Genomic DNA, 26047 nt, shown 5'->3' on the forward strand with positions numbered 1-26047 from the left:
TAGAAATAAAACCTAGAGCCTTGAACTGGTCATGATTTTAACAAAGAAATTAAAGTTCTTTTAAAACATATGGCATATGATGAAAATTTTGAAATGAGAAAGATATTTTGAAAAACAAATTTTTAGTTAGCAGTTTTAGCTCCTGCAACCATGGAGCCCTTTAAGTAGTTTAACGTCATGCAGCGATGGACAGGGTAGTTGGCAGTTATACTCATGCAAACGATGGAGTGTTTTTTAAAAGAAAAGTTTTGAAATGAAAGTTTTAAGATTTTTATTTCTTTTTAATTTTTTTAAATGTGGGTCTTACAGTTTAACCACTTGTGACCCCTTTGGTAGACCCTATATGAGTGTGTCGGCTCCTTGCTTGAATCTTCAGGACGAGGAATCATCAAGTATTTCATTATCTTCCAACCTCAACTCTTGTATTTTAATTCAAAGGAGAGTTCTTTGGAGTTTTCAAGCAAAACATAGTTTTGAAAATACAGGATACTGCCCCTGGGTGTTTAGAGTCTCTTTGGATTTCCGATTTAGTTCCTCCATCATTCACCTTTCAAAGTCCAGATGATCGATGTCCTTAACAAAGTTCCATCAGGCTAATGCTTATTGATTTTTCTTTTGACACTATTCTGACTCAGAATGAAGGAAGAGAAGATGTTTACATATAAAAGACTTTAGAGAATAGAAGGAAAGGAAAAAATTTCTTCTTTTTCATCACTTCCAGCATTTCGGGTGTTCAGCCTGGTAGCCATTTTTCCAACACATGGGGTTCCAATTAAAATTTAAGCCCAAATGATTTCTTTTTTTTTTTCCTTTTTATTTCTCCCCTGGGTCCCTTTCGGGTGTTCAACCCAGCAGATTTTATTTTATTTTATTTTTTGAAGAAGAAAATGACGATAAAAGAAGAGGAGGAGGAAGAAGAAGTGTCAACGGTGTTTTATTTTTATTTTTTATTTTTTATTTTTTTTTATTTTTTATTTTTTTTTATTTTTTATTTTTTTTGGCATTTCGCTTTAAGACTATGTAAGGATTTGATCATCTTTCCCTTATCCAAGTAGCAGGGAGGTTCTAATATCAGCCATCCTCTGATTTCCCTTGCCCCAGGTTGGCATCGAATATTTCTTTGACAATGGTCATCGAGCTCCCTTTGGATTTATCTATTGAATTGCCCCACTTGATCCTTGATTTAGGGACTAATAATTACTCTTAGTTTCCTAATCCCTTACATGGATGGATAAGCTCATTAGTTATTCCTCGTTAATGGGATAATTTGTATTACTCATTAAGCATTAATGCCTTTTGAAGTTTGAAGCGTGAATGCCCTATTTGGTTTCTTGCAAGGGGTGATCACTCACCCAACTCCTTTTTTATTTTTTTTTCATTGAAGATTTTTTGCTCTTCGGAGGTTAACTCCGTAGTAGGCTCCTCCTTAGTGCTCGAGCTTGGAGGAGATTCTCGCAGGAGAAGAGTGACTAAGTTAACATTGGATGACCTTATGGCACGTTGGGACTCTGCAAACAAGGGCTCAATCTCATTAACTGCCCCTGCTGTGCCCTCTTCATGAGAGGAGATTACCTCTATTTAGTAGTTTGATGGGGTTGCCCCTGCAGGGCTTTATGTTCTGTTAGGAACTTGTTTTTCATGAGATGAACTTTTGTGATATGGGCGTACCCCAGTTATCGGAGTTGTGCTCCTGCCCTAGTTAAGCTCTAGAAATCTCTCCTCTTGAGGAGGTGACCCAATTTGGTCACCATATGGGTGGATCATCTAGGAAGTCTTGTGAAGACGGCCCAGGTGGGCCTCTTAGAATTTTTGGAAGGTCAACTTCTTTTGATAGTTGAGGCAGTAAGTCTCCTTGAAGAATTTTCTCATCTGCCTCCTCTTGAGTTATTCTCCTGGAATTAAGGTTTTCTTGTCACCATGAGTTTGGAACTCCACAGTTTCTTAGTCTTGGTTAAGCTTATGCTCGAGTTCACCTTGCTTTTGCCAGTTTGATTCATTATCATACATGTGTGATTCATTTATTATGTGAATTTAGAAGTACAGGTTGAAGGGATCATCTGCCCTAGTTTGATTACCGATGATGGGGACTTCTTGTACCTCTTTCGAGACTACATCTTGGAGTGGAATTCCACATGTGATGACCCTTTCTCGTATGTTTTTTGGGTTAACTCCTGGGTGAGCTTATGCTCGTTTTGTTCTTCATCTACGAGACTGTCCAATTGATTTCTTCTTGTGCTCCAAGGCCATGGTAGCTGTTTTTCAGGTTTGAGTGCAATTTGTGATTCTTCTGAGTTAATCAGGTTGACATCAGAATTGTTTGTCGAGACATCTAGAGTTTCTATTTTTTCTCTACCAATCACCTCTTTCTTTTTAACACTTATCGTATCGTTATCAATGAGGTCCTGATTACCGATGATGGGGACTTCTTGTACCTCTTTCGAGACTACATCTTGGAGTGGAATTCCACATGTGATGACCCTTTCTCGTATGTTTTTTGGGTTAACTCCTGGGTGAGCTTATGCTCGTTTTGTTCTTCATCTACGAGACTGTCCAATTGATTTCTTCTTGTGCTCCAAGGCCATGGTAGCTGTTTTTCAGGTTTGAGTGCAATTTGTGATTCTTCTGAGTTAATCAGGTTGACATCAGAATTGTTTGTCGAGAAATCTAGAGTTTCTATTTTTTCTCTACCAATCACCTCTTTCTTTTTAACACTTATCGTATCGTTATCAATGAGGCACTCCTTGTCCTTCAAAGGGCAAGTGAGTGGCAAAGATAATGTAGACATTTTAATTTTCATCATGACATATTGTAGTCAGAGGACATACCAACTATCCTTCCAAGATATTGCGCCTTCTGCTCACCCACTTAGGGTATTTTCATTCTAGGGTTTTCGGCATGAGATGTCGATGAGTTACACTAGCTTAAAACTCGAGTTGGATTTTCTGACCATTCCACTTAACTTTAAGGGTTTTTCACAATTTCAAATTCTTAAACCTGACACTTTCTTTTATTTTCTTAGGGTTTTCTAAGGTCTTTTATAGATTTATCTTGTTTAGGCAAAGGTTTACTTGGTCAATTCTGAAGAGAGAGATGAGGTGGCAACATGGTAATCATCATATATTAGTGTCCAAACTCCTTCGTTTTTAAAAGTATTTTTAGAAATAAAACCTAGAGCCTTGAACTGGTCATGATTTTAACAAAGAAATTAAAGTTCTTTTAAAACATATGGCATATGATGAAAATTTTGAAATGAGAAAGATATTTTGAAAAACAAATTTTTAGTTAGCAGTTTTAGCTCCTGCAACCATGGAGCCCTTTAAGTAGTTTAACGTCATGCAGCGATGGACAGGGTAGTTGGCAGTTATACTCATGCAAACGATGGAGTGTTTTTTAAAAGAAAAGTTTTGAAATGAAAGTTTTAAGATTTTTATTTCTTTTTAATTTTTTTTAAATGTGGGTCTTACAGTTTAACCACTTGTGACCCCTTTGGTAGACCCTATATGAGTGTGTCGGCTCCTTGCTTGAATCTTCAGGACGAGGAATCATCAAGTATTTCATTATCTTCCAACCTCAACTCTTGTATTTTAATTCAAAGGAGAGTTCTTTGGAGTTTTCAAGCAAAACATAGTTTTGAAAATACAGGATACTGCCCCTGGGTGTTTAGAGTCTCTTTGGATTTCCGATTTAGTTCCTCCATCATTCACCTTTCAAAGTCCAGATGATCGATGTCCTTAACAAAGTTCCATCAGGCTAATGCTTATTGATTTTTCTTTTGACACTATTCTGACTCAGAATGAAGGAAGAGAAGATGTTTACATATAAAAGACTTTAGAGAATAGAAGGAAAGGAAAAAACTTCTTCTTTTTCATCACTTCCAGCATTTCGGGTGTTCAGCCTGGTAGCCATTTTTCCAACACATGGGGTTCCAATTAAAATTTAAGCCCAAATGATTTCTTTTTTTTTTTCCTTTTTATTTCTCCCCTGGGTCCCTTTCGGGTGTTCAGCCCAGCAGATTTTATTTTATTTTATTTTTTGAAGAAGAAAATGACGATAAAAGAAGAGGAGGAGGAAGAAGAAGTGTCAACGGTGTTTTATTTTTATTTTTTATTTTTTATTTTTTTTTATTTTTTATTTTTTTTTATTTTTTATTTTTTTTGGCATTTCGCTTTAAGACTATGTAAGGATTTGATCATCTTTCCCTTATCCAAGTAGCAGGGAGGTTCTAATATCAGCCATCCTCTGATTTCCCTTGCCCCAGGTTGGCATCGAATATTTCTTTGACAATGGTCATCGAGCTCCCTTTGGATTTATCTATTGAATTGCCCCACTTGATCCTTGATTTAGGGACTAATAATTACTCTTAGTTTCCTAATCCCTTACATGGATGGATAAGCTCATTAGTTATTCCTCGTTAATGGGATAATTTGTATTACTCATTAAGCATTAATGCCTTTTGAAGTTTGAAGCGTGAATGCCCTATTTGGTTTCTTGCAAGGGGTGATCACTCACCCAACTCCTTTTTTATTTTTTTTTCATTGAAGATTTTTTGCTCTTCGGAGGTTAACTCCGTAGTAGGCTCCTCCTTAGTGCTCGAGCTTGGAGGAGATTCTCGCAGGAGAAGAGTGACTAAGTTAACATTGGATGACCTTATGGCACGTTGGGACTCTGCAAACAAGGGCTCAATCTCATTAACTGCCCCTGCTGTGCCCTCTTCATGAGAGGAGATTACCTCTATTTAGTAGTTTGATGGGGTTGCCCCTGCAGGGCTTTATGTTCTGTTAGGAACTTGTTTTTCATGAGATGAACTTTTGTGATATGGGCGTACCCCAGTTATCGGAGTTGTGCTCCTGCCCTAGTTAAGCTCTAGAACTCTATGCCTGAAAGCTCGGCATTCTTCAGTATTATGAGCATAATTTTGATGCCACTCACACCATCAAGATGTATCGCCTCCATGGAAGGGAAGAATCCTGGCTACTACAGGTAATTCTATGAGCCTTGCCTTAAGCAACGTCTTAATGACATCGGTCATAAGCTCATTAATGGGAGTGAATTCCCTTGGTGTGGAAGTCTGCATTCTCCATGTGGTAAAGTAAGTTTTAATCCTTTCTTTTGAATGGCTTGTAGAAGGGTTGCTTTTCTTGATTATGTTCACCTCTCCTTCTTGAGAGGGTCTTTCGCCAGTCGAGTTATCAAAGACTATAGCCTCATCCTCCTTAGCCCGTTCATAATGCGCTACTTTCTCAAGTATATGGTCAAACGAGTAAGGAACCGCCCCATTGCTGAAGAACATGACATATTCTGAAGTCATGTTCTCTAATGTTATTCTTACCTTCACAGATTTAGGGAGTGGGGTTTCGACGACTCGTGTAGCGGTCTCTCTGAATCTTGTTATAAATTTAAAGGGAGACTCGTTCGACTTTTATTTGGTGGATGTTAGCTCACCAAGGGTAATGGGTCTTGGCCCCGCCTGAATATTTCTTCAGGAGTTGCTTGAGGGTTATCCTTCATGAATCTTTGGTGCCACATCAAAGGAACCTCTGATAAGTCATGCGAAAACATGACCTTAAGTTGGTTGGGTAAGTCTCGCAACATATGGACCATTAATAAGTAGGTGTTGATGTGTGTCTCAGGATCCTCTTTCCCAAAAAATTTGTTTATGAATTCTGGCATCGCAAACGTTACTGGTAGATCTTCTAGGTGTCCTAGAGTTTCTTGTACATAGGTTTTAGGAGCTGAGAAGTCTCATATTCTCATTTCTCTAAAGAGTCTTAGAGGCATTTCATGTAGGTGAATTGAGACGTCGTTATAACCGTGACCTTGCTCGGCTGCATGGTCTGTTGAACCTGGATTTGTGGTACGTGGCTTGTATAGACTGGCTTTCCCATGTAGCGGGTTGCCCCAAGGATTGAGCCTAAGGACTATGTTGAACTTATTGTGCTAGTTGTCGGCCTACAGATTCACTCGAATTGAATTGGGTAAGAACAGACCCATTACTCGGAGTTTGCACTACTTGGCCGCAAGAAGGCCTGCAGGTTAGAATAACCACTTGATTAGGATGGACGACTCAAGCTGCTATGATGACTAGACCTCTGACCTTTGACAGTGAAGTTCGCTTGTCCTTGACCTTGACTGGATGATATAACCCTAAGGTTATGATATTTTCTTGCCCCAACACTGAACTGAAAGAGTGCAGGGAGGTCATAACTCGATTGAATTGGCAGGCTAGCACCTCTAAGGTTATCATGGTTTGAGCCAAGTAGTTGGCATGGTTTATAGCATGAGCTTCTGACCTAACCTGCTTGGATTGACTACATTAGATGGTGTACCCTCGGTTCAACAGGTCTTTAAAGAATACATGCACCTTATGATTGTCTTGATACCGAGTTAGGTCAAAATTTTGACTTTTACTGGTGCTGGGTTGCTTGGGTAGACTTTCTCTAGCTGTGTGTGAACCCACTTGCCCCGTAACTGGCTGATTACTAAGACTAGAATGTAACTGGCTAATTACTAAGACTAGAATGCTGGGCTGCTAATTGAACATTAGGGTTAACCCAGCTAGTATTGACTGACTCATACATCTAGACGGGGGTCTTACTCTTGGTGTGCCAACTAGATTTGAGGCTAACCCCCATGTCATGGAGGATTGCCCCTGGCCTAACCCCTTGACTGTTTGGGGTATTACGGCACTGTTAACCTGTTGGCTCGTGGCTTCCAAATGATTGCCCTGAGGGCGCTTGGACGGCTAGATATGGTTCCATATGGGTTGAGACTCGATTCACTAGCACGAGTGCTTTGGATTTGCGAGGGAGCACTGTGACGATGCCTCTCGGACTGACTAGGTTCTCTAGATCTAGACTGGGTTGAAACCATAGGGTTGGACCTTGCTTTGCTTTGATCCTGGGTCATAACTCCTAAACTTGTGCTAGACTAGAAAGGTTGGACCTAGCTTGAGTATGGACTTAGATTAGGCTTGATGGACTTATGTTTGAATCCCAAATAGAGGTGAGCCCAATCTAAGTCTAGGAACAACTCTGAATCTAGACCTAAGAAAAGACCAGACTTGACGGATCTTGCTATACTCAATTGGTTTCAATTTGAACCTTAAGTTAAGATGAACCTAGTCTAGTTCTAGAGGAATCTCTATACTTAGACCTAGGCTAGGACCTAGACTGAGATTTGAACTAGATGGGTACGAGTCTTGGCTCGGACCGAGGAGGCACCAAGGTTTGAACCTATGCGTGAAGCCGGTTCGGACCTGGACTAGGCTAGCCACAAGCTTGAGTTTGAACTTAGAGGGTTGGTTAACAGACCGGTTTTTTACCCGAATTGGATGAAGGTTAGGTTAAGCACGAGCCTTGGCTTTGACCAAAAGGGGGCCTAGGTTTGGACCTAGGTGTAAACCTGGTTCGGACTTGGGCTAGGCAAGGCACAAGTTTGGAGTTAGACCCAGAAGGTTTTGAAAATCAAACTGGGTGTGGACCTGGACGGGATCAAGGTTGTGTTACCAAAAGGGGGCTTTGGTTCGGACCTGGGCTAGGCTGGCTACAAGACTGGACTTAGATACAAAAAGTTTCAGCTCGGACTAAAAGAGGATCCTGACTAAGATCTAGGACTAATCAATCGAGATATGCAAACAATGCACTCGAAAACTTTGCCTTAAATTATAAGTAAGCTCGGTCTGAGTGGGTTTCTTACTATTGAAATGCGGTTAGGCTGAGTAGGTCCTCACATAGGTCTTGGCCTCCTGTTATGGAAATCAACCAAGTCCTACTATGTGTGGAGTTGCTTTGAGGCTAGGGATTATGGAGGGGCGCTCACAGTTAAAGTTACATAAATCTCAACCTCCTTGGCTCTCAATGCTATCTTTCCCTCACGACCGTTAGTGCAGGATTTTTGGAGTTTTCAAAAAATTTATTGGTTTCCCGAGCTTCCCCAGTCCGTTGTGTGCAAGAGTGTGTAAAGAATCTTGCAAGTGAAAAGAAAAATAGCAAACAGGAAAACACACAATGCAAGAAAAAAAAAGGAGTGAGCACTTGGCACAAATTGTGCCAAGTGAGGTGTGCTTCGGGTCAGGTTTTTGACCGACCAAAAGCATAGTCAGATGTGCGGGTAAGCAACGCCCAAGAAGGTATACAATTAATAAAAGTGGAACCAGACACAACCCGTGCCTAGTTGAGCGTGCCCCAAGTCAAGGGTGACTCGATCAGGGCACAATTAGATAGAGAGTGCAGGTGACCCTGAATTTTATTTATTTATTTTTTAATGAAAGTAGAAAGTAGTGGCAACTATCGAATTACAAGAAAATAAATGAAAAATAGATGAAAAATAGAATTATTATTTTTTTGACAAAAATTTTTCTTGTTTTGGAAAGAGGGAGAGGCCAAAGTTGAATTTTATTTTTTATGAGAAGATTCTTTATTTATTTATTTTTCTGTGAAAATGAAATGACATACAAAAAAAAATTTTATAGCAAAATTGATTTTTTTTTTTTAAACCAAAGAAGCTTTAAAAGTTGTTTTTTCTATCTTGCAAAGCAAATTTTTCTTTTCCAAAAATGAAAAATGACTCAAAATTTTTTTTTTTTTTTTTTGAAAGCAAGATAGCATTTTGCCTAATTTTCAGATATGAGAAATGGCTTTAAAAAAAAAAAAAAAAATTGAAAGCAAGATTGCCTTTAAAAGATTTCTTTTGTTTTTTAGACAAAGATGCCTAAAACATTTGCTGATTTTTTTTTTTTTTTTAGGAAAGTGATTTTTTATTTTAAAAACTAGCTAAAGATACCTTTTTTTTAGTGGTTAAGAAAGATGGCCTCAAACACCCACTCTTTTTCTCTCCCTTCCTCATTTTCTCTCCCTATTTTCTCTCAATCTCCCTTCCCTGTCCATCTCTAGCTAACTCTTTTATAAATTTCCTCTCAAGGGATTAGTTGCTATCTAAGTAAATCTCCTCTCAAGGAAAGAGTTTCTATCTATTCCCCAAAGTTCTCTTAACAACTCACACACCTCATCCCACTTAACTTAAAGTCACCTATTATTGATATGAAGAACTATGCCATGAATACCAAAGAAGAAAAATTATTCCATGAATATCAAAAAAAGATTAAAGCAGAAGAGACCAAAGAATGTTTTTGAACGTGAATACCAACGGTTAACAATTAACCCAAAGCGTTAACTATGGAATATATCCAAAAAGAAAGCTCTACCTCTTAATCAAAAACTCTGCTTCTTTTAGTAAGATAAAAGAAAATGAATAAACAACAAGGAAACCTTACGAGGAAATAAAAGAAGACAACAACAAACTAAAACAAACAAGGAAACTAAAGTCAGAATCCCAAAAGAAAATATTTATGCCTTTCTCTCTCTTTCTCTCGGTCTAAAACTCACAAAAGTTCAAGGAGATAAAAATAAAATAGAAAACATTGAAATCTGAAAATTTCTAGCCATAAACAAAGACACGCAGTCCCCCGAAACACAAGAAAATTATTTGGAACAGATCCAAGCCCTTAACAAGTTGGAGTAGGTGGAGAGAGAAGAAAATAGGAAGTTGAGTAGCCTCTTTTAATAGAGATAATCACGAACCCAAAACAACTTTTTAGAAGTAGAAAAGAAACAGACACATAAACATAAACATGCTCTTATCACAAAATTCAATGAGTAATCCTCTTTCTTTTTTTCTTTTTTTTCTATTTACAAACAAATATAATAATAAATGAATAAATAATGAAAAGAAATACTAACGGAAAAAGGTAACAAAAACAAGGCATATGGACAATTAAGAAATATTAAATCTTATGGAGTGATAGCACCACTTATGCACAAGGCATATGGACAATTGACCATTCATATATAAATTTGTTACAATGTATCTACAATGATAACCGTTCATAGTACCATGTTAACTATTTTGTTTACAGTGCAAATCAGATAGTCTTCATAGGAAGATCCAGCAGATCCGTACTACAAACTGATTTTAAAAAAGTGATAGAGAGTGGGGAAAATCAAATTCTGATTTGATGCTAGATCTACTCAGAAATGAGTAGATCCGCTCTCAGATCAATGGCAGAGTCAGCATCAATCCAAAAAGCAGGAAAGAATAAAATAAACATAAAATCCTAGATGTAACAAAATAACTAAAAAAATAAAAGAAAAAAAGAATGAGAAAAATACCTGGCCAGGCCAGTTGGCCCTGCAAACCCGAGGCTTTAAAACCTTGCCCATATCAAGACCGGCTGAGTTTATGCCGTGTGTCCTCTTTTGTCTCTCTTCAAGTTTTGACCAAGCCTTGGCTTGTTGGATTTCTTGATCTAAGGGTGGCTTAGAGCTAGGGTTTTCCTAGGTCTTAGGTTTGCTAACCGGCTTTTTCTCTCTCTGGGCTCTCTATCTTTCTCTCTCTCCCTCTCTTTCTTTTTCTCTGAGCTCTCTCTCTCTAAGATTTCTTTTTTCTAGTTTCTTTCTCTCTCTAGATTTTCTAGCCTCCCATATCCCACCTCTCTCTCCCATCTCTTCCCTTTCTCTCCCCCTTAGCAAGCTAGTTTCCTTTTCTTATAGACCTAATAGGGATGTAGATTAGATAACTATTAAGAACTATGAGATTTTTAGGTGTAGAATGGATAACTACTAAAACCATGGGTGTGGAATGGATAACTTCTAAAAACTATGGGATTTACTAGGTGTAGATGATTAACTACTAAAAACTATGAGATTTGCTAGGTGTGGATCATAGGATTGGGACCATGGATTATGGTGGTCTATGGTTTAGGGGCCTTCTAAAATAGTGTGGTCCTAGGTTTTTCTAAGATTAGGAAAATCATGGAATTTTGTCAATTTTAAAAATAGGGTGTCTACAGATTTATATCAATGTATGGGAAAGGCAAACAGTTCTAATCCCATTTCTTATTTCTATAGCTATTGTTTCACATTAGTGGAGCAGATAATGATATCAAAATCAGACAAAAAATAGGTGTGTTAAACACTGCTACATATTCAGCAGCATATGACCAATTATCTCATGCATTTAGGATTTGACTCAAATAATGAGATCAAATGATGTTTGATCCACTTATGCAAACCAATGGCATTCTAAGTAAGCCAATGACATCATAATGATATCAAAATGATATCAAAATCAGATAACAAATAGTGTGTTAAACACTGCAGCATATTCAGCAACATATGACCAATTACCACATGCATTTAGCACCAAGATTTGACTCAAAATAAGATCAAATGATGCTTGCTCTACTTCTGCAAACCAATGACATTCTAAACAAGCCAATAACATCATAATGATATCAAAATCAGATAAAAACAATGTGTTAAATACTGCTGCATATTCAACAGCATATGACTAATTATCACACCCATTTAGCACCAATATTTAGCTCAAAAAATGAGATCAAATGATGTTTGAGCTACTTCTGCAAACCAATGACAGTCTAAGCTAGCCAATGACATCAAAATCAGATAACAAAATAGTGTGTTAAGCACTTCTGCATATTCAATGGCATATGACCAATTATCACACGCATTTAGCACCAACATTTTACTCAAAATGAGATCAAATTATGCTCTATCTATTTCTGCAAACCAACAATATTCTAAGCAAGCCAATGACATCATAATGATATCAAAATCAGATAAAAACCAATTTGTTAAACATTGCTACATATTCAGCAACATATGACCAATAATCACACGCATTTAGCACTATGATTTGATTCAAAATGATATCAAATGATGCTTGATCTACTATTTCAAACCAATGACATTTTAAGCAAGCCAATAGCATCATAATGATATCACAATTAGATAAAAAATAATGTGCTAAGCACTATTGCATATTCAGGAGCATGTGGCCAATTATCACACACATTCAACACCAAGATTTGACTCAAAAAGAGATCAAATGGTGCTTGATCTACTTCTGCAAACCAATAAAATTCTAACAAGTCAATAACATCATAATGATATCAAAATCAGATAAAAAATAGTGTGTTAAACACTAATGCATATTCATCAGCATATGTCCAATTATTACACACAATGAGCACCAAGATTTGACTCAAAATGAGATCAAATGATGCTCGATCTACTTCCACTAACCAATGACACTCTAAGCAAGCCAATAACATCATAATGATATCAAAATCAGATAAACAATAGTGTGTTAAACATTATTGCATATTCAGTAGCATATGGACAAATCACTCACATTCAGCAACTCAAAATAAGAACAAATAGAGCTTGATTTACTTCTGCAAACCAATGACATTCTAAGCAATCTTATAACAACATAATATATCAAAATCAGCTAAAGAATAGTGTGTTAAACGCTACTACATATTCAGCAGCATATGGCCAATTATCACACACATTGAGCATCAAGATTTGACTCGAAATGAGATCAAATGATGCTTGATCTACTTCTGCAAGCCAATAACATTCTAAGCAAGCCAATGGCACAGTAATAATATCAAAATAAATAAAAAAACAGTATGTGAAACATTGCTGCATATTCAACAGCATATGGCCAATTATCACTCACATTGAGCACAAGATTTGACTCAAAAAATGAATGAAGAGAGAGAGAGTCAGTTGCATAGTTCACAATAAAGGTACAAACCAGCAGGATAATGAAATCTTCGTCAAGAAGCTCCGCGAGAGCATTGACAGGTATATATATATATCTATATCTCACACATGTTTGCTCTTCCTATCTAATGGTGGTTGGCTTTGGCTTTGGCTTTGCAGAGTGAATATAACATTGCCGGAGGTTGAGATCAGATATGAGCAACTCAGGGTGGACGCAGAGGCTTACTTGGGAGGGAGGGCTTTGCCCACTCTCCTCAATGCCACCCTTAACACCCTTGAGGTGCCTACTCTCTCTACTACATGATTGTATTGGGATTCTACAGCAACTACTATATTTGAAAAGAAATATACAGAGAAAATACATTCGAACTTAAAAATCCTTGAATTCTTAAATTGTTCTCTTGAGAGACCTATAATGGCCTTAATAATTGAAAAGAAAAAGTATATAAAGCGACCATATATTTTTAATACAAAGAGGTCAGAATCACTCTCATATTTCAGATTTTAAATGCAGTGATTATAAGCGTGTTTTGGACTAGACTTCAAGTTAAAAAAAAAAAAAATATGACATCCAAATTGACATCTAATAACTAGGAGTATTAGTTATTGACATCTAAAAAATATGACATCCATTCCCATGTTTGCAGAGCATCCCCGGCTGGTGGAGGTGGTACTACTGGGGGTGTCCCGTCGCCTGGACACTTTACGGTTTGATGGTGTCTCAGTTTGGAAATGTGACAAAGCAGTTGCTCACGGCCGAGGGCAACCCCGTACCGCTACGCGACTTCCTCAATGCTTCATATGGATTTGATTATGACATGCTGCCTTGGGTTGCCTGTGTTGTTGTTGGCTATGCCATCCTCTTCGCCCTTGTCTTTGCCTTATCCATTCGCACCCTTAATTTCCAAGCTAGATGAATGTTTCATGATCCTCTCATTCACTTTATTGTTTCCTTTCTTCTCCCTTTCATTCTGGAAATGAGTGTATTCACAATTTTCTCGCATGTATTTATCCATGTTTTCTCCCTTGATATAAAGTCAGGTGTATTTTGGCTTGCAATGTCCCATCTCAATTCAATGAAATATGATTGAATTTTTGTGTACTTGATCAAGATCTCGTTTCCTTTGTGCTTTGTTTCATTATATTATAATGATACGGTGACATAATATCACTCCCCTTCTTTAAATGTCTCAACCTGCATTCTTAAGAACATAAAATTCCTCTTTGGTGTTGACAAAGAAAATTACCACCAGACAATAGCAATAAACAATATCATAGAAAAGAAATGACGAAATATTTTGTGTTGGAGATCATAGTCGACTCCCACGGTAGAGTAGAGTACACCCGTCGTCGCAAGACACCTGCCCAGGAGGATTCCTTTTCTATAAAATTTTGCAAAACATCATCAATTCACCCAGTGTTCTAAAACCATGGCAAACTCGGGCGAGTCTTTGGGTCCAATAACAAAGAAACAAAAAAAAGGAATAATGATAAAAATTTAGAAATGACATAAATCAAGCAATTCTGAAGGTGTAACATAGACCTAGATCATCCACCCACCAATCTCAATCTGTATCGACCAATTTTGATCTGGATAGAAAGTTTTAGTTGTTTAAATTCACAATATGAATAATAATTTAATCAAAAAAAAATTACTTAAGAACCCAGCTATGAGCAGACGCTTCCTGGACCATTTGTCTTATGTAAATTTTAAATTTTTTTATTTTATTTTTTAAGATTGACAATTGGGACAAAACATAGAAAATCTACAAATTTTAACCCATATGCAAATATTTACATGTGGGATTAAGTTTCCAGTATACTTCCTCTAGAGGATTGAAATGTTTTCGTTTTGTATTAATTCATAGGAGGTTTTTAATAGTTAGCCAACTAAAAAGCATTTTGGTCAAAAACCAATGATTTGAAACTTATATAAGTTATTGGTATTGAGGGGTGTGGTTGGCATCGAGGGCGTGGTTAGAAGTGGTGAGAAAAGATACGAAGACGTATAGAGTCGTCGATGGTATGATCTAAAAAAAGCAAAATTGCGAGATGATGTTGATAATAAGATACCCGAATTGGTCAGGCTCAACCGATTTGCCGATTCTTTGGGTGACAAACGAAAAAACAAAATAATAGTTCTAAATTTTGAAAGATTAAAAAATAAAAATAACAAAAAAATAAAGTTCCTCGTGTGATTCACCTATTTCTCTCACGCAAGTCACTCTGTACCAAGCCAATTCCAGGTTATGGACAAGAAGTCCCAGAGCATGATCAACGATTCATGATCTACATTGACATTTCTTGATCTAAACCTCCGATTTTTAAATCATCAAAATACAAAACCATCGTTCTTCTTCTAAATGAGGCAGAGAGGGGAGGAGGTAAAGAAGAAGCTAGAAAGCAAAAAATTCTTCTCCTTTTTTTCCTCCCTGTGAGAAGGGGGACCTCATCGTCCGCAACACCAAAAACATATTCAAATTAGAACTAATCAAATGCCGAAGCTTGGGGCAGCTGAGGTCAGAAAAGAAATATATATATAAACCTCAAAATGATTTTTTCTAGCTAATACCCATGCACAAAAAATTCACTTATCTTGAATGAAAATACCCTTCCCTCGTAGAACAAATTACTTTCGATAGAGAAGGCAGTCCGGCATTTTAAACCAGTGGTCCGGTGATTTTTTTTGCTGGAATGGGCGGTCCAGCGATTTTTTTTGTTGGAATGGGCGATCCGGTGTTTATTTTCTTTGTTGGAATAGGCGGTCAAGGCATTTGGAAGTTACTGTCCGATATTTTGGAGTTGCGGTCCGGCATTTTGAAGGAGCAGTCGGTGTTTTGATATGGCAGTCCGGCATTTTGAAGGAGCAGTCGGTGTTTTGATATGGCAGTCCGGAATTTTGGGAGTACATTAGCTGAGCAGTCCGGCGTTGTACAAATGCGGTCCATCGTTTCTTTTTATTGGGATTCAAAAATGATTTCTCATGTGAAAGGAGGGTATTTTTGTCAAAAAAGATGTAACTTTTTGAGTTGGGTGTATTAGTTATAAAAGGTGGGTTTTGAGAAAAATAAATGCAGAAAGTTTAGGGTAGGGGTAAAGTGTCTAAAAAGTATATGTTTGGGGGTTTTTAGCAATTTTCCCTATTTTATATATAATATCAAAATTATTTATATGAATTTTTTAAAAAAGTCTTGAGTCTTTCCCCTAGTCGGCCAAAACACCGAATTGCTTCATTTTTTTTCACCAAATCGAAGAACTCTCGTGAGCGAATCTGGCAACATTGGGAAAATGATGGTCCCTTGTTAAAAAAAGTGCTAATGGGTAAGGTATACGACCACAAACCGATAGATCTGGTGGGTCAGGTCTGAGTCTACTTCAGGCCTTGGTCTGCTTGACTCAGACTTGACCTAGGGTGGAAACGGGTCCCGAACTAAGAAGTGACATGTGTGCATATTCTAGTGGCATATGTGTATACATGATATTAAATATGGTGCGCTTTGCATAGAGCCGAGGCTCTGAACAAGCAAAGTAAAGCACACCTTCAAATAGTGTCGAGAAAATGTGGTTTCAATACTGGAAATCTTTGTGATAGCCTTAAAATAAATTTTCATCTTTAATTATAAAATTTAAAGCTTCAAAAACAGTGTAGATCGAGCAAATCTATAAAAACTTGAAAATCTTGAAAATTAACAATCCAAAAATGTGTTACAAGAGCAATATTTCTAGAGCTTAAAATCCAGTTTTTTCTTATGTCCATTCATCTTGATGTTGAGATGATCAATTTGAGGATATTTGGGCATCAAAACAACCTCTTCTAGTGAAATTTTTGACGTTCGTCCTAATTTGATTATTTAGACCCTCGCACTTGTACAAACTTTTTCCAAATATATACGCTAATTATCAAAGCTCACCCTTCCCTGAAGAATATGCACTAGTTCTTGGGAAGATTGCAAAACCAAATTCAAAGATGAATAAAATTTATTAATTGAAGCCTTTATTCCAAAAGTATATTCTTTGTTCTCTAAATTCTTCAATGTATCTTTCACGGTCCTGGTGTTTGGTTCCTAAAATAAAAATAAGGAAATATTAGATTAAGAAATACTTGCAAGTAGTGAACTTAATTTTATAATCAAGTTCTATATTCTGAGCATATATTGATATGTTTACCGTAGAACAGTCTAGCTATTTCACTTGTAGTCCAACCTCATTAAATAACTCTTATTCAATAGAAAAAAGTTTATATAAGTGTGAGGCTCTAAACAATCAAATTAGGGCGCACTTCAAAAATTTCATTAGAAGATGTTGTTTTGATACTCAGATGTCCTCAAATTGATCATCTCAACCTCAAGATGCATGGACATGAGGAAAAAATAGATTTCAAGTTTTAGAAATAGTATATACTGTAATGCATTTCTAGACCGTCAATTTTAAAAAATTTCAAGATTTCATAGATATGCTCAATCTACACTAGTTTTTAAGCTCTAAACTTTATAATTAGAAATAAAATATATTTTAAGACTATCACAAATATTTATGGTCTTAAAACCACATTTTTCGACACTATTTCAAGGTGTGGTTTACTTTGATTGTTTAGAGCCTTAGCCCTATACAAACCAGACCCTATTAAATATTATGTCTTATTATAGTAATTAATATAATTCTTGTAAAATGCTATTATATATAACTAAATTTGTTACTTAAAAGTTTAATGAAAAACAATAATACTTCGATGTCTATCGAAATTAAAAGTAAAAACAATATTATAGGACTATTCCAAAAAATTATACTTTTAATTTTAATAGATATCTAATTATTATGGTTGGGAGACAATGCCAAGGTAGAGAATTTGATATCTCCATAACAAAATTTGATAAATATCTAATTATTATGGAACGTGATAAGATATCTTTGAACTAGAATTTAGGGAAAATATCTCCATATCATCTATTTTTAGGTTTTATATTTGATAAATCCAAGGTTTCAAGAGATATCTTCTAACCCGGTGGTCATTTAAACTTATTTTTTAACCTAAACAAATATGAGAAAGACATGCTCTTTTTAAACCCAATAATTTTTCTCTCCTCACTTATACATGCCGAACTTCTCTCTTTCTCTTTCTTCCTGTGTCTCTCACTCGCTCTCTCCTTCCGTGTTTTTCCAAACACCTCTCTCTCTTTCTTTCCGGTAACCTTTTACCTTCGTGAAGCCCTTCTCTCTCTCTCTAGAAGTTTGGAATGATGTCTTTTGGAAAAGACATGTCTTTTTAGCTTTGTTAGACCAAAAAAACTGGTCTAAAATAACTCAGGGGGTTAGAAGAAATAAAATCTATAATTTTTATATTCCAAGATATCTTTTAAAACCTTGGGCCTATTGTGAAACGAAACTTAAAAAGAGGGTATATAGATAATTCCCCTAGAATTTAATAGATACTTGGGGCGTTCCGGCCCTAGCCAAATTCTCAAATTGTCTTCACCAATACAATATGGCCAAATAGTAAATATGCAAATCAAATACATAATAAATCAACTTGATCCAGAATGCATGCAAAACGGCAGATGACATGGAATTTATAGGTAGTAATTTATTTACGTAATCACTAATCATTTTCTCATTACTTCAAGCCTATTCCTAGAAAACAAAAAATGAGTAGACACTAAGTATGAGAAATTACAGGAAATAAACAATCAAAAAGGAAAAATTGAGTATTGTTAACCTAGTAAAACTCTAATCTCATGATTGCATATTTCATAGGGGATGGAAAGGTCAAAGATTGCTACAACTTCAATCAGGAAGTCACAGCACAGAGAGCTTCAGGTGAAGCAGGGATGAGTGTTACCTGTGAGAGCAAAGATGGAGAGAGAGATGATGTAAACGACACAGAGAGGGAGAGATGCGTGGAGAAGGAGGATGGGGTTCGGTAAATATTGCAGTTGAGAGTGTTTTTGGAGAGGAAAATGGACAAAAGAGATAAAAGATGGAGAAATGGGTGAATAAGCAGCATCTTTGAAGCGGTTAAAAGCATACGACTTCAAACCGCCCTGAACTGTTTTATCTTTTTTCTTTTGAGAGTAGTTCATAGTTCTCAATTTTGAACCGCCATGTAGGGCTGGCAAAGGGCCGGGCCAGGCCAAGGCAGATGGGTATATGGAAGTGTTTTGTCTTGTTTATGTAATGAGATGCATAAACGATCTTCAATCTCTGTAAAGGGACTTTAAAGTGCCAATTGAGCGACGTCTAGGTACCAAACCGAGTCATTAAATTGATTTGTGTTTATGTTAGGCATGCACATATATAGGCATGTGTATGCATGTATGCACGCATGCATGCTAGCTACTAGCTCCCTTAATATTGAACAAGGGTTGCGCTGCCAGATCTCTTACCTCACCTCCTAAAATAGGGAGCCAGAAAGTTTTATTTGCCCTTAAGGGGCATTTAGGACTCAAGCAGCAGGACATTCCAAGCCCGAGAGCGAAGCTCGAAGGGCAAGGAAGGCCCGGTTGTAAGATAGTGTGCTTTGTTTCCTTTCTGGCTCCCTCTCTTATTCCCATATAGAGCTAGCCATCGACAGTATAGCCATAGCATGCTCGAGCCCAACACAACATCTGAGGCTGGGGCACAGTACCTTGGCTAGTGTCCAACCCTGAGTCCAAAAGTGATTGTTGAGTAGCCCTCTTTGGTTTTGTCGATCCGTTCATCCCTCTGTCAACATGCCAAAATCAAAATGATAAGATATATAATAACCCTTCTCAACTAGGTTAGAATACAGAGGTGGAGCCAGATTGGATTTGTCGTTGCTAGATCATAACCTCCTTTGTTGGCAAGCAAGGAGTTCTAGAGTAGTGCACCAGCAAGCTTGTTTGCCATCCTGGGGGTGTATATTGTGAAAGTTCTGCTTGATGACATTCTTCCCATCAAGCAGGTGTAATAGTGCCGCCTCCAGTTTATTGATGCCATACTGGCACTTGTATGTCAACTATTTAGGTTGGTAAGTACTTTTCTCCTAGCAATATGGATGTCAAAGCATGTATGTGGCCTCCAATTCAAATGTAGTTGCATTTGTTCTTGGGCCAGAGCTGGGCCGGGCTAGGTACCTTGGTAAAATTAAAGAAAAACGAAGCAAAAAAGATAAATAAATAAGGGTTGTGCTGATCTTGCTTGGCCTAGGCTCGCTCTCCAGCCACCCGGTCCATTGCCACCCCTAACGTCAAGAATTTAGTTTTTGGCCGTTTGAAAGTTTGACCCTTAAATCTTCAGCTACTTCAATGTTTTGTGGGCGGTTTGAGAACATCAAACCGCTCCACACTTTTTTTTACTCTATTTTTGGTGCAGAAAGCATTTTGAAATACGCAGCCTAAAATATTGTGGAGTGCTTCAAATTATGGTTTCTGCTCTTTTTTAATATGTAAAAAATTATTTATATTCAAAATTGATCTTTCAAATAGTTTTTACTTTCTTAGAACGTACTTGAGAAATGAAACCCCAAATGCCACTTTCTTACTACCTAAAGTTCCCCTAATATTCTAATATTTTAGGATAATATAGAATCTTATGTAATTCTAATCATATGAGTTTACATGCCTTGTTTCATAAGGTCAAATCATAACTTCTAATATTAAGATAACTCCCAAATATCTGAATCTCCAAATATTCAACTTGTAGTTGAATTTTGTGAGATTTGATTTCTATGCCTAAAATTATTGAGTCTCGCTTCCTCTTTTGTCTCCTCCCCCTCCTCCTTTTTCTCTCCTCTCAATAAAGACATCCACCCGACTTCCCTTTCTCCCTCTCTCTCTCTCTCTCAATCTCAATCTCAATCTTTCTCTCACACATGGTGGATCACCCTCTCAATCTCAATCTTTGTTTTTCTCATGGTGGATCGCCACCCCCCTCCCTTTATCTCTCTCAATCTCAATCTTTATCTTATAGTGGATCACCCTCTCAATCTCAATCGCTCTCTCTCATAGTGGATCACCAACGAAAACATGGTTAATCTCAAGAGAAAGCAACCCAACCTCTCTCTATATATATATATATATATATAAATATTAGGGTTTCACTCTTATGCTCATCTGCTCTTCTTCTATCTTTGTTGAAGCTTGAGCTCAGAGCTTTAATGTGGATGGAAAATAAAGTGACCCAGATGTTATGCTTTTTCAAGACCAACATTATAGTGTCTTGGATGATTTCACGCTTTAGCATGACCCATTTTAAAGACCATTTAAATCCCCATTGTTGAAGACTAAGATCAGATAACCTAGAGACGAAAGACCATTGTTTCTCTGTCAAATATATGTGGGCAGTCAAACATGCATAAAAAAAATAGAATACAGATAATAGAAAATTTTAATATATGGAAAACCTAACAATGCCTTTATTCAAATTTTATAAAATTTGAATTTTAATATATGGAAAACCATCACGGGGTCGTCTTGAGATAATGACCTAGGGCTTTAACTCTTGGATTGCTCCTCTAACTATCAGCCTCTATAGTAAAGTTATATCATAAGAGACTGATTATCTTACACTCGGGTTGGGGTCATCTTGAGTTAGCTTTCTTTATAGTTTTGACACTTTCACTACTTTAACCATCGAGTCACACAGTGTTTGGGTTTTGAGAGACTTTCATCTCTCTCTTTCTCTTTCTCTTTCTTCTCTCCCTCGATCACTTTTAAGGAGCTCTTTGGTTTTGTGATATAATTATAGTTTCAGTCATGTAACTCCATTTTCCAAATCCTCTGGGTACCAAGGTTTCCTTGTCTCCAATAATACCTCTTGAGAGAGGTTACGTCGGGAGAGTGTCCAATTTTCCTTGAGTCATTTCCTAATTTCTTTTTACTTTTTCTTCATCTTCTTCTTCTTATCACTTCTATACCAAGTTCACATTAAGTAATTCCTATTCTCTTCTTTCTACCCTCTCTTTCTTATTTTTTTAACCACTCTACCGCCAATACTAGAACCATTAACCCATAAAGCACATTAAAAAGGAGTACATTATATTTGGATTTCATTAGCAGTTTTCAAGTGAGAGTCCAATTGAGCTGTTGAGTTTAGAGAGGGGATCGAATTCAAACCGCGCTACTGGATAGCCGGAGCGCTTTTGTTCATTGATCTATAAGGGCAATAACCCGGGCTTATCCCACAAACTCAAACCGCGGTGAGGTAGGTGCTCGAATCCATCTCTTTATCGCTCTAAAATCCTTGACACACGAGCCGCACACACGCTGGTGAGGCTAGGCGATTGTTCGAGAGGGGTCAATCGAACCCGAGTCATTGAGGGAGACCGAGCATGGTAGATCCAGGCCCGACCACCGACATGTAGATCTTTTGCATTTAAACGAAAAGAAGTTGTCAAGTGTTCGATATACTGATCAGGGTTTTGGCTCTTTCAAACCAAAAAAACCCCATTTTGCTTTGCTTTACCGGAATGGGGTGCCCCGTTCTTCTTCTCTCTTGCTCTCTCTTTGCCATTTTGCCAAAAAGTATAAATATTTTTATAAAATTTATATTTTTCTCTCTATCCAGCCGTCCATTCTGAATGGATGGCTAAGATGGCCACAATCACAATATCACGCCTCTACACTATTATATTTTTAATTTTTTATATAAAATATTTTGACACCAAATTTTGGGTGTCAACTTCTTTCTTAAACTCGCACCTGTACAAAATATTAAAAAAATCCTAAATAAAAGAAAATGACCTAAATGCTTTTAGGGTATTTTGGTCATTTTATTTTTTAATACTTTTTAGGTGTGCCCGATTGAAATTATGGTATGTACTAAATTTCATATTCACATAACTTGTATGAAAAAATTAAAAATAAAATTCTCTGAAGCGTTGGATCTAGATCAAACAGTCAGAGGCTCACTTGATCAAAAGCGAACAGCTGGATGGGGGAGAAGTATAAATCTTCCATACAATAATGGAAATATAGAAACCTTTCCCATGTTCAAAAAAGTAGGTCCTTATTTTAAAATAGGATTGTCTACAAAAAAACCACTTACCTTTGGGTGCGGTTTGTATAGAGATGAGGCTCTAAATAATTAAAGTAAAGTGCACTTTCAAATAATGTCAAGAAAGATGATTTCAATACTGGAAATCTTTGCGGTAGCCTTAAAATATATTTTTGTATTTAATTATAAAATTTAAAGCTTAAAAAATAGTATAGATCAAGTAGATCTATGAAAACTTGAAAATCTTGAAAATTGACAGTCAAAAAATGTGTTACAAGATGCACTATGTCCATAGCTTAAAATCCATTTTTTTCTCATGTCCATGCATCTTAATGTCGAGATGATCAATTTGAGGATATTTGAGCATCAAAACAACCTCTTCTAGTGAAATTTTTGAGGTGGGCTTTAATTTGGTTGTTTAGAGCCTTGGCTTTATATAAAGTTTTTTTTTTACATTTTATACAAAGAAGTTATAATCACTCTTGTCCTTTAAATTTCAAAAAAAGATGGTTGTAAAAGTGTCTTTGATAAGACACGAAACTAAAAAAAAAACAATTCTCGTGACTCAACCCAACCATTTAATTTGATATGTAATGAGTGTGACCTCCTTGTACAAAAGATAACATGTCACTTTATTGACAATCCCTTCTAAAACTTCAAACAGAAATTTAATTCCTTTAAAATTAACCGATCTTTATTTAAATTTCTCTAACCATTAAGAGCCTTCATGAGGTGAGAGAGCGACACCTAAAAAAAATATATCATGAGAGAATTGATTGAATTGCGTCCACATTACGGTTGGCGACAAGCCAATGAGAACTATGGGGAGGTGTCTTTCATGGCTTTAGTTGTGTTAGTTAAGGGAAAACCATGGTTCCACGATGTTCTGTCCTTGCTGAAAGAACTATAAAAAAGGATAAAGAAGCCCTTCGAAGGTTTTCTATGGGATTCTCAGTACGAGGTGATTTCCTGCTCAAAAAGTCATTCGATGGCATCATTCTACGATACTTTGATCAGCCAGAAATTGACCAAGTATTGACAGAGTTACACAATAAAGGAGGTCATTCTGGTGTAACCGCCTTAGCTTAGAAAATCAGGCGCAAAGGCTATTACTGGACCACCATGGCTAAAGATTGTTGGAAGTTCGTAAAGAGGTGTCCCAAATGTCAGCTTTATGAATACCTCATCCATGCACCGTCCGTACCACTCAACTCAACACTGCCTGTATGGCCTTTTGCCATGTGGGGTCTTGATATCATCGGAGTGATCTCATCGAAAGCCTCAAATGGCCACCGTTTTCTATTAACGGCTACAGAGTACTTCACCAAATGGGTAGAGGCCGTATGATTTGTCAAAATTGAAGGACAACATGTTGCCCGTTTCATAAAGAACAATATTGTATTCAGGTTCGGTGTTCCTGAGTCAATCATTACTGACAATGGATCCAATTTCAAAAATGAAAATGTCTCTAAGGTGTGAAAAAAGTTTGGGATAACGCAGAAATTTTCTACACCCTACCACTCTCAAGGAAATAAACAAGCAGAGGCTACAAACAAATGACTTCTCAAAATTATAGACAAAGTAATAGAAGGTGGCAAAGATTGGTATGAAAAGCTAAATAACGCGTTATGGGCCTACCGGACAACTGAGAAGACTCCTATTGGCACGACCCCATACTCATTGGTGTATGGTATGGAAGCAGTGTTACCTATTGAAGTTGAGATACCGTCTCTCCGAGTACTTATTCATAAGGATTCAGATGAGGAACAAAAGATCGAAGCACGAATCGCTACCCTCGTTAATTTGGATGAAAGACGATTACGAGTAACACAAAATATTGTCGCTTACCAGTGTAAAATCGAGAAGGCATACCAAAGTAAAGTTGTTGCTCGACAGTTCAGGGAAGGGGACATGGTACTCAAGAAAATCTTCCACACTTCTACAAACCCACACACTTTAGGCAAGTTCAAACCTATTTGGGAGCGGTCATTCGTAGTAACCTGAGTGCACGCAGGCAATTCTTACAAGATCAATAATCAGGAGGGATGCGTGCTCAACGACCCCATCAATGCGATGTATCTCAGAAAATACTACCCGTAATGGGTTCAAAAGAGTGGTGAAAACCTGAAAAGACTTCATAAAAAAATAAAAAAAAATGGACGTGGTGAAAAGCTGAAAGGGCATCACGGGTAAAAAACTAAAATAAAATAAAATAAAAAATCTCCAAGAAGGAGCTTCTGATTTAAAAACATTCAAGTACAAAGAAGTACTTGCAAGTTCCAACAATACGGCACAAAATAGACCTTGAGGACGAAGACACCTCCTAAACCTTATAGGTTCCCAACATAACCAACTCAGAAAAATGTGGGAGCGTGATATGAATGGAAACCCGAAGTGGCTTGGACGAATCTTGGAAGAACATCGGGACCTCTCCAAGATGAAAGCTCAGCAAGAAGTCAGATAACTCTTCATGGACCCATGAAGCACAAGATGAACGCTCCAAAGGTAAAAAGACAACTTCAAGACTTTTGAGTTCTCACGATCCCACAAGGAAATTTTTTCATCATCTTTGGATAAAATATAATAAAGAAAATGACCACCAAAGGGGTCACAGGTGGCAAAAGTGTAAGGTCAGTCCCTTTTAAAAGCGATTTTTTCAATCTAATTGTTAAAACCGTCCATTTCCAAAACCTTTTTAGAAATGACTTCTTCATCACTACAAGAGGTTAAACTGTTAGTCGATCTAGCCTCGTTCTCAAAGCTAACTTCCTATGCCTATTATGAAGGTTTGAAACTAGTTAGGCACTCTATGGTTGTATGAGTATAACTACCAACTACCACATATCGAAGATGGGTGAACCTCGCCAATGACTATATTGGCTAGTCTGGGAGCGCTTTTCTCTCAACTGGATCCCCTGGTGTAACATAAAAGAGCTGAGATAGGATAAACGTCAAACTTGTACAATGTAAAAGAGCCTAGACAGGATAAACGTCAAACTTGTCCAACGTTAAAGAACCAAGACAAGAAAAAAAACGTCAAACTTGTGCGACGTTAAAAGAGCGAAACATGAAAAAACGTCATACTCGTACGACATTAAAGAGCCAAGACAGGAAAAACATCAAACTCATGCGACGTTAAAGAGCCGAGACAGAAAAAACGTCAAACTCGTGAGACGTAAAAGAGCCGAGACAGGATAAGCGTCAAATTCATGCGATGTTAAAAAGCCGAGACAAGAACGACATCAAACTCATGCGACAAAAAAAAGCCGAGACAGAGACCGTCCAGCCTAGTATGATGTGAAAGGTCGGGTGTATCTAGGGTACAACTACCCTGTTCAATGGAAAAATGTCAAACTCGTGCGTCGTAAAAGAGCCAAGACAGGAACTGTCCAGCCCTGTATGATGTTAAAGGTCGGGTGTATTCAGAACACAACCACTCTATTCAATAGAAAAACGTCAAACTCGTGCGACGTAAAAGAGCTGAGACAGGTATCGTCTAGCCCTGC

General features: G+C 37.2%; 1 protein-coding gene across 1 annotated transcript; it reads left to right on the forward strand.

Annotated features, from left to right (window-relative positions):
- The first annotated feature begins 4951 nt into the window (after window positions 1-4951).
- On the forward strand, window positions 4952-13507 carry LOC148779370 (pleiotropic drug resistance protein TUR2-like). Its single transcript, XM_088854193.1, has 3 exons — window positions 4952-4980; window positions 12750-12870; window positions 13238-13507. The coding sequence occupies exons 1-3, from the start codon at window positions 4952-4954 to the stop codon at window positions 13505-13507; spliced, it is 420 nt and encodes a 139-aa protein (XP_088710319.1).
- The last annotated feature ends 12540 nt before the right edge of the window (window positions 13508-26047 follow it).

The sequence above is a fragment of the Amborella trichopoda genome, chromosome 12, assembly GCF_054954075.1.
Source record: "Amborella trichopoda isolate Santa Cruz 75 chromosome 12, AtrichopodaSantaCruz75HAP2 v2.0, whole genome shotgun sequence".
In the NCBI taxonomy this organism is placed as follows: domain Eukaryota; kingdom Viridiplantae; phylum Streptophyta; class Magnoliopsida; order Amborellales; family Amborellaceae; genus Amborella; species Amborella trichopoda.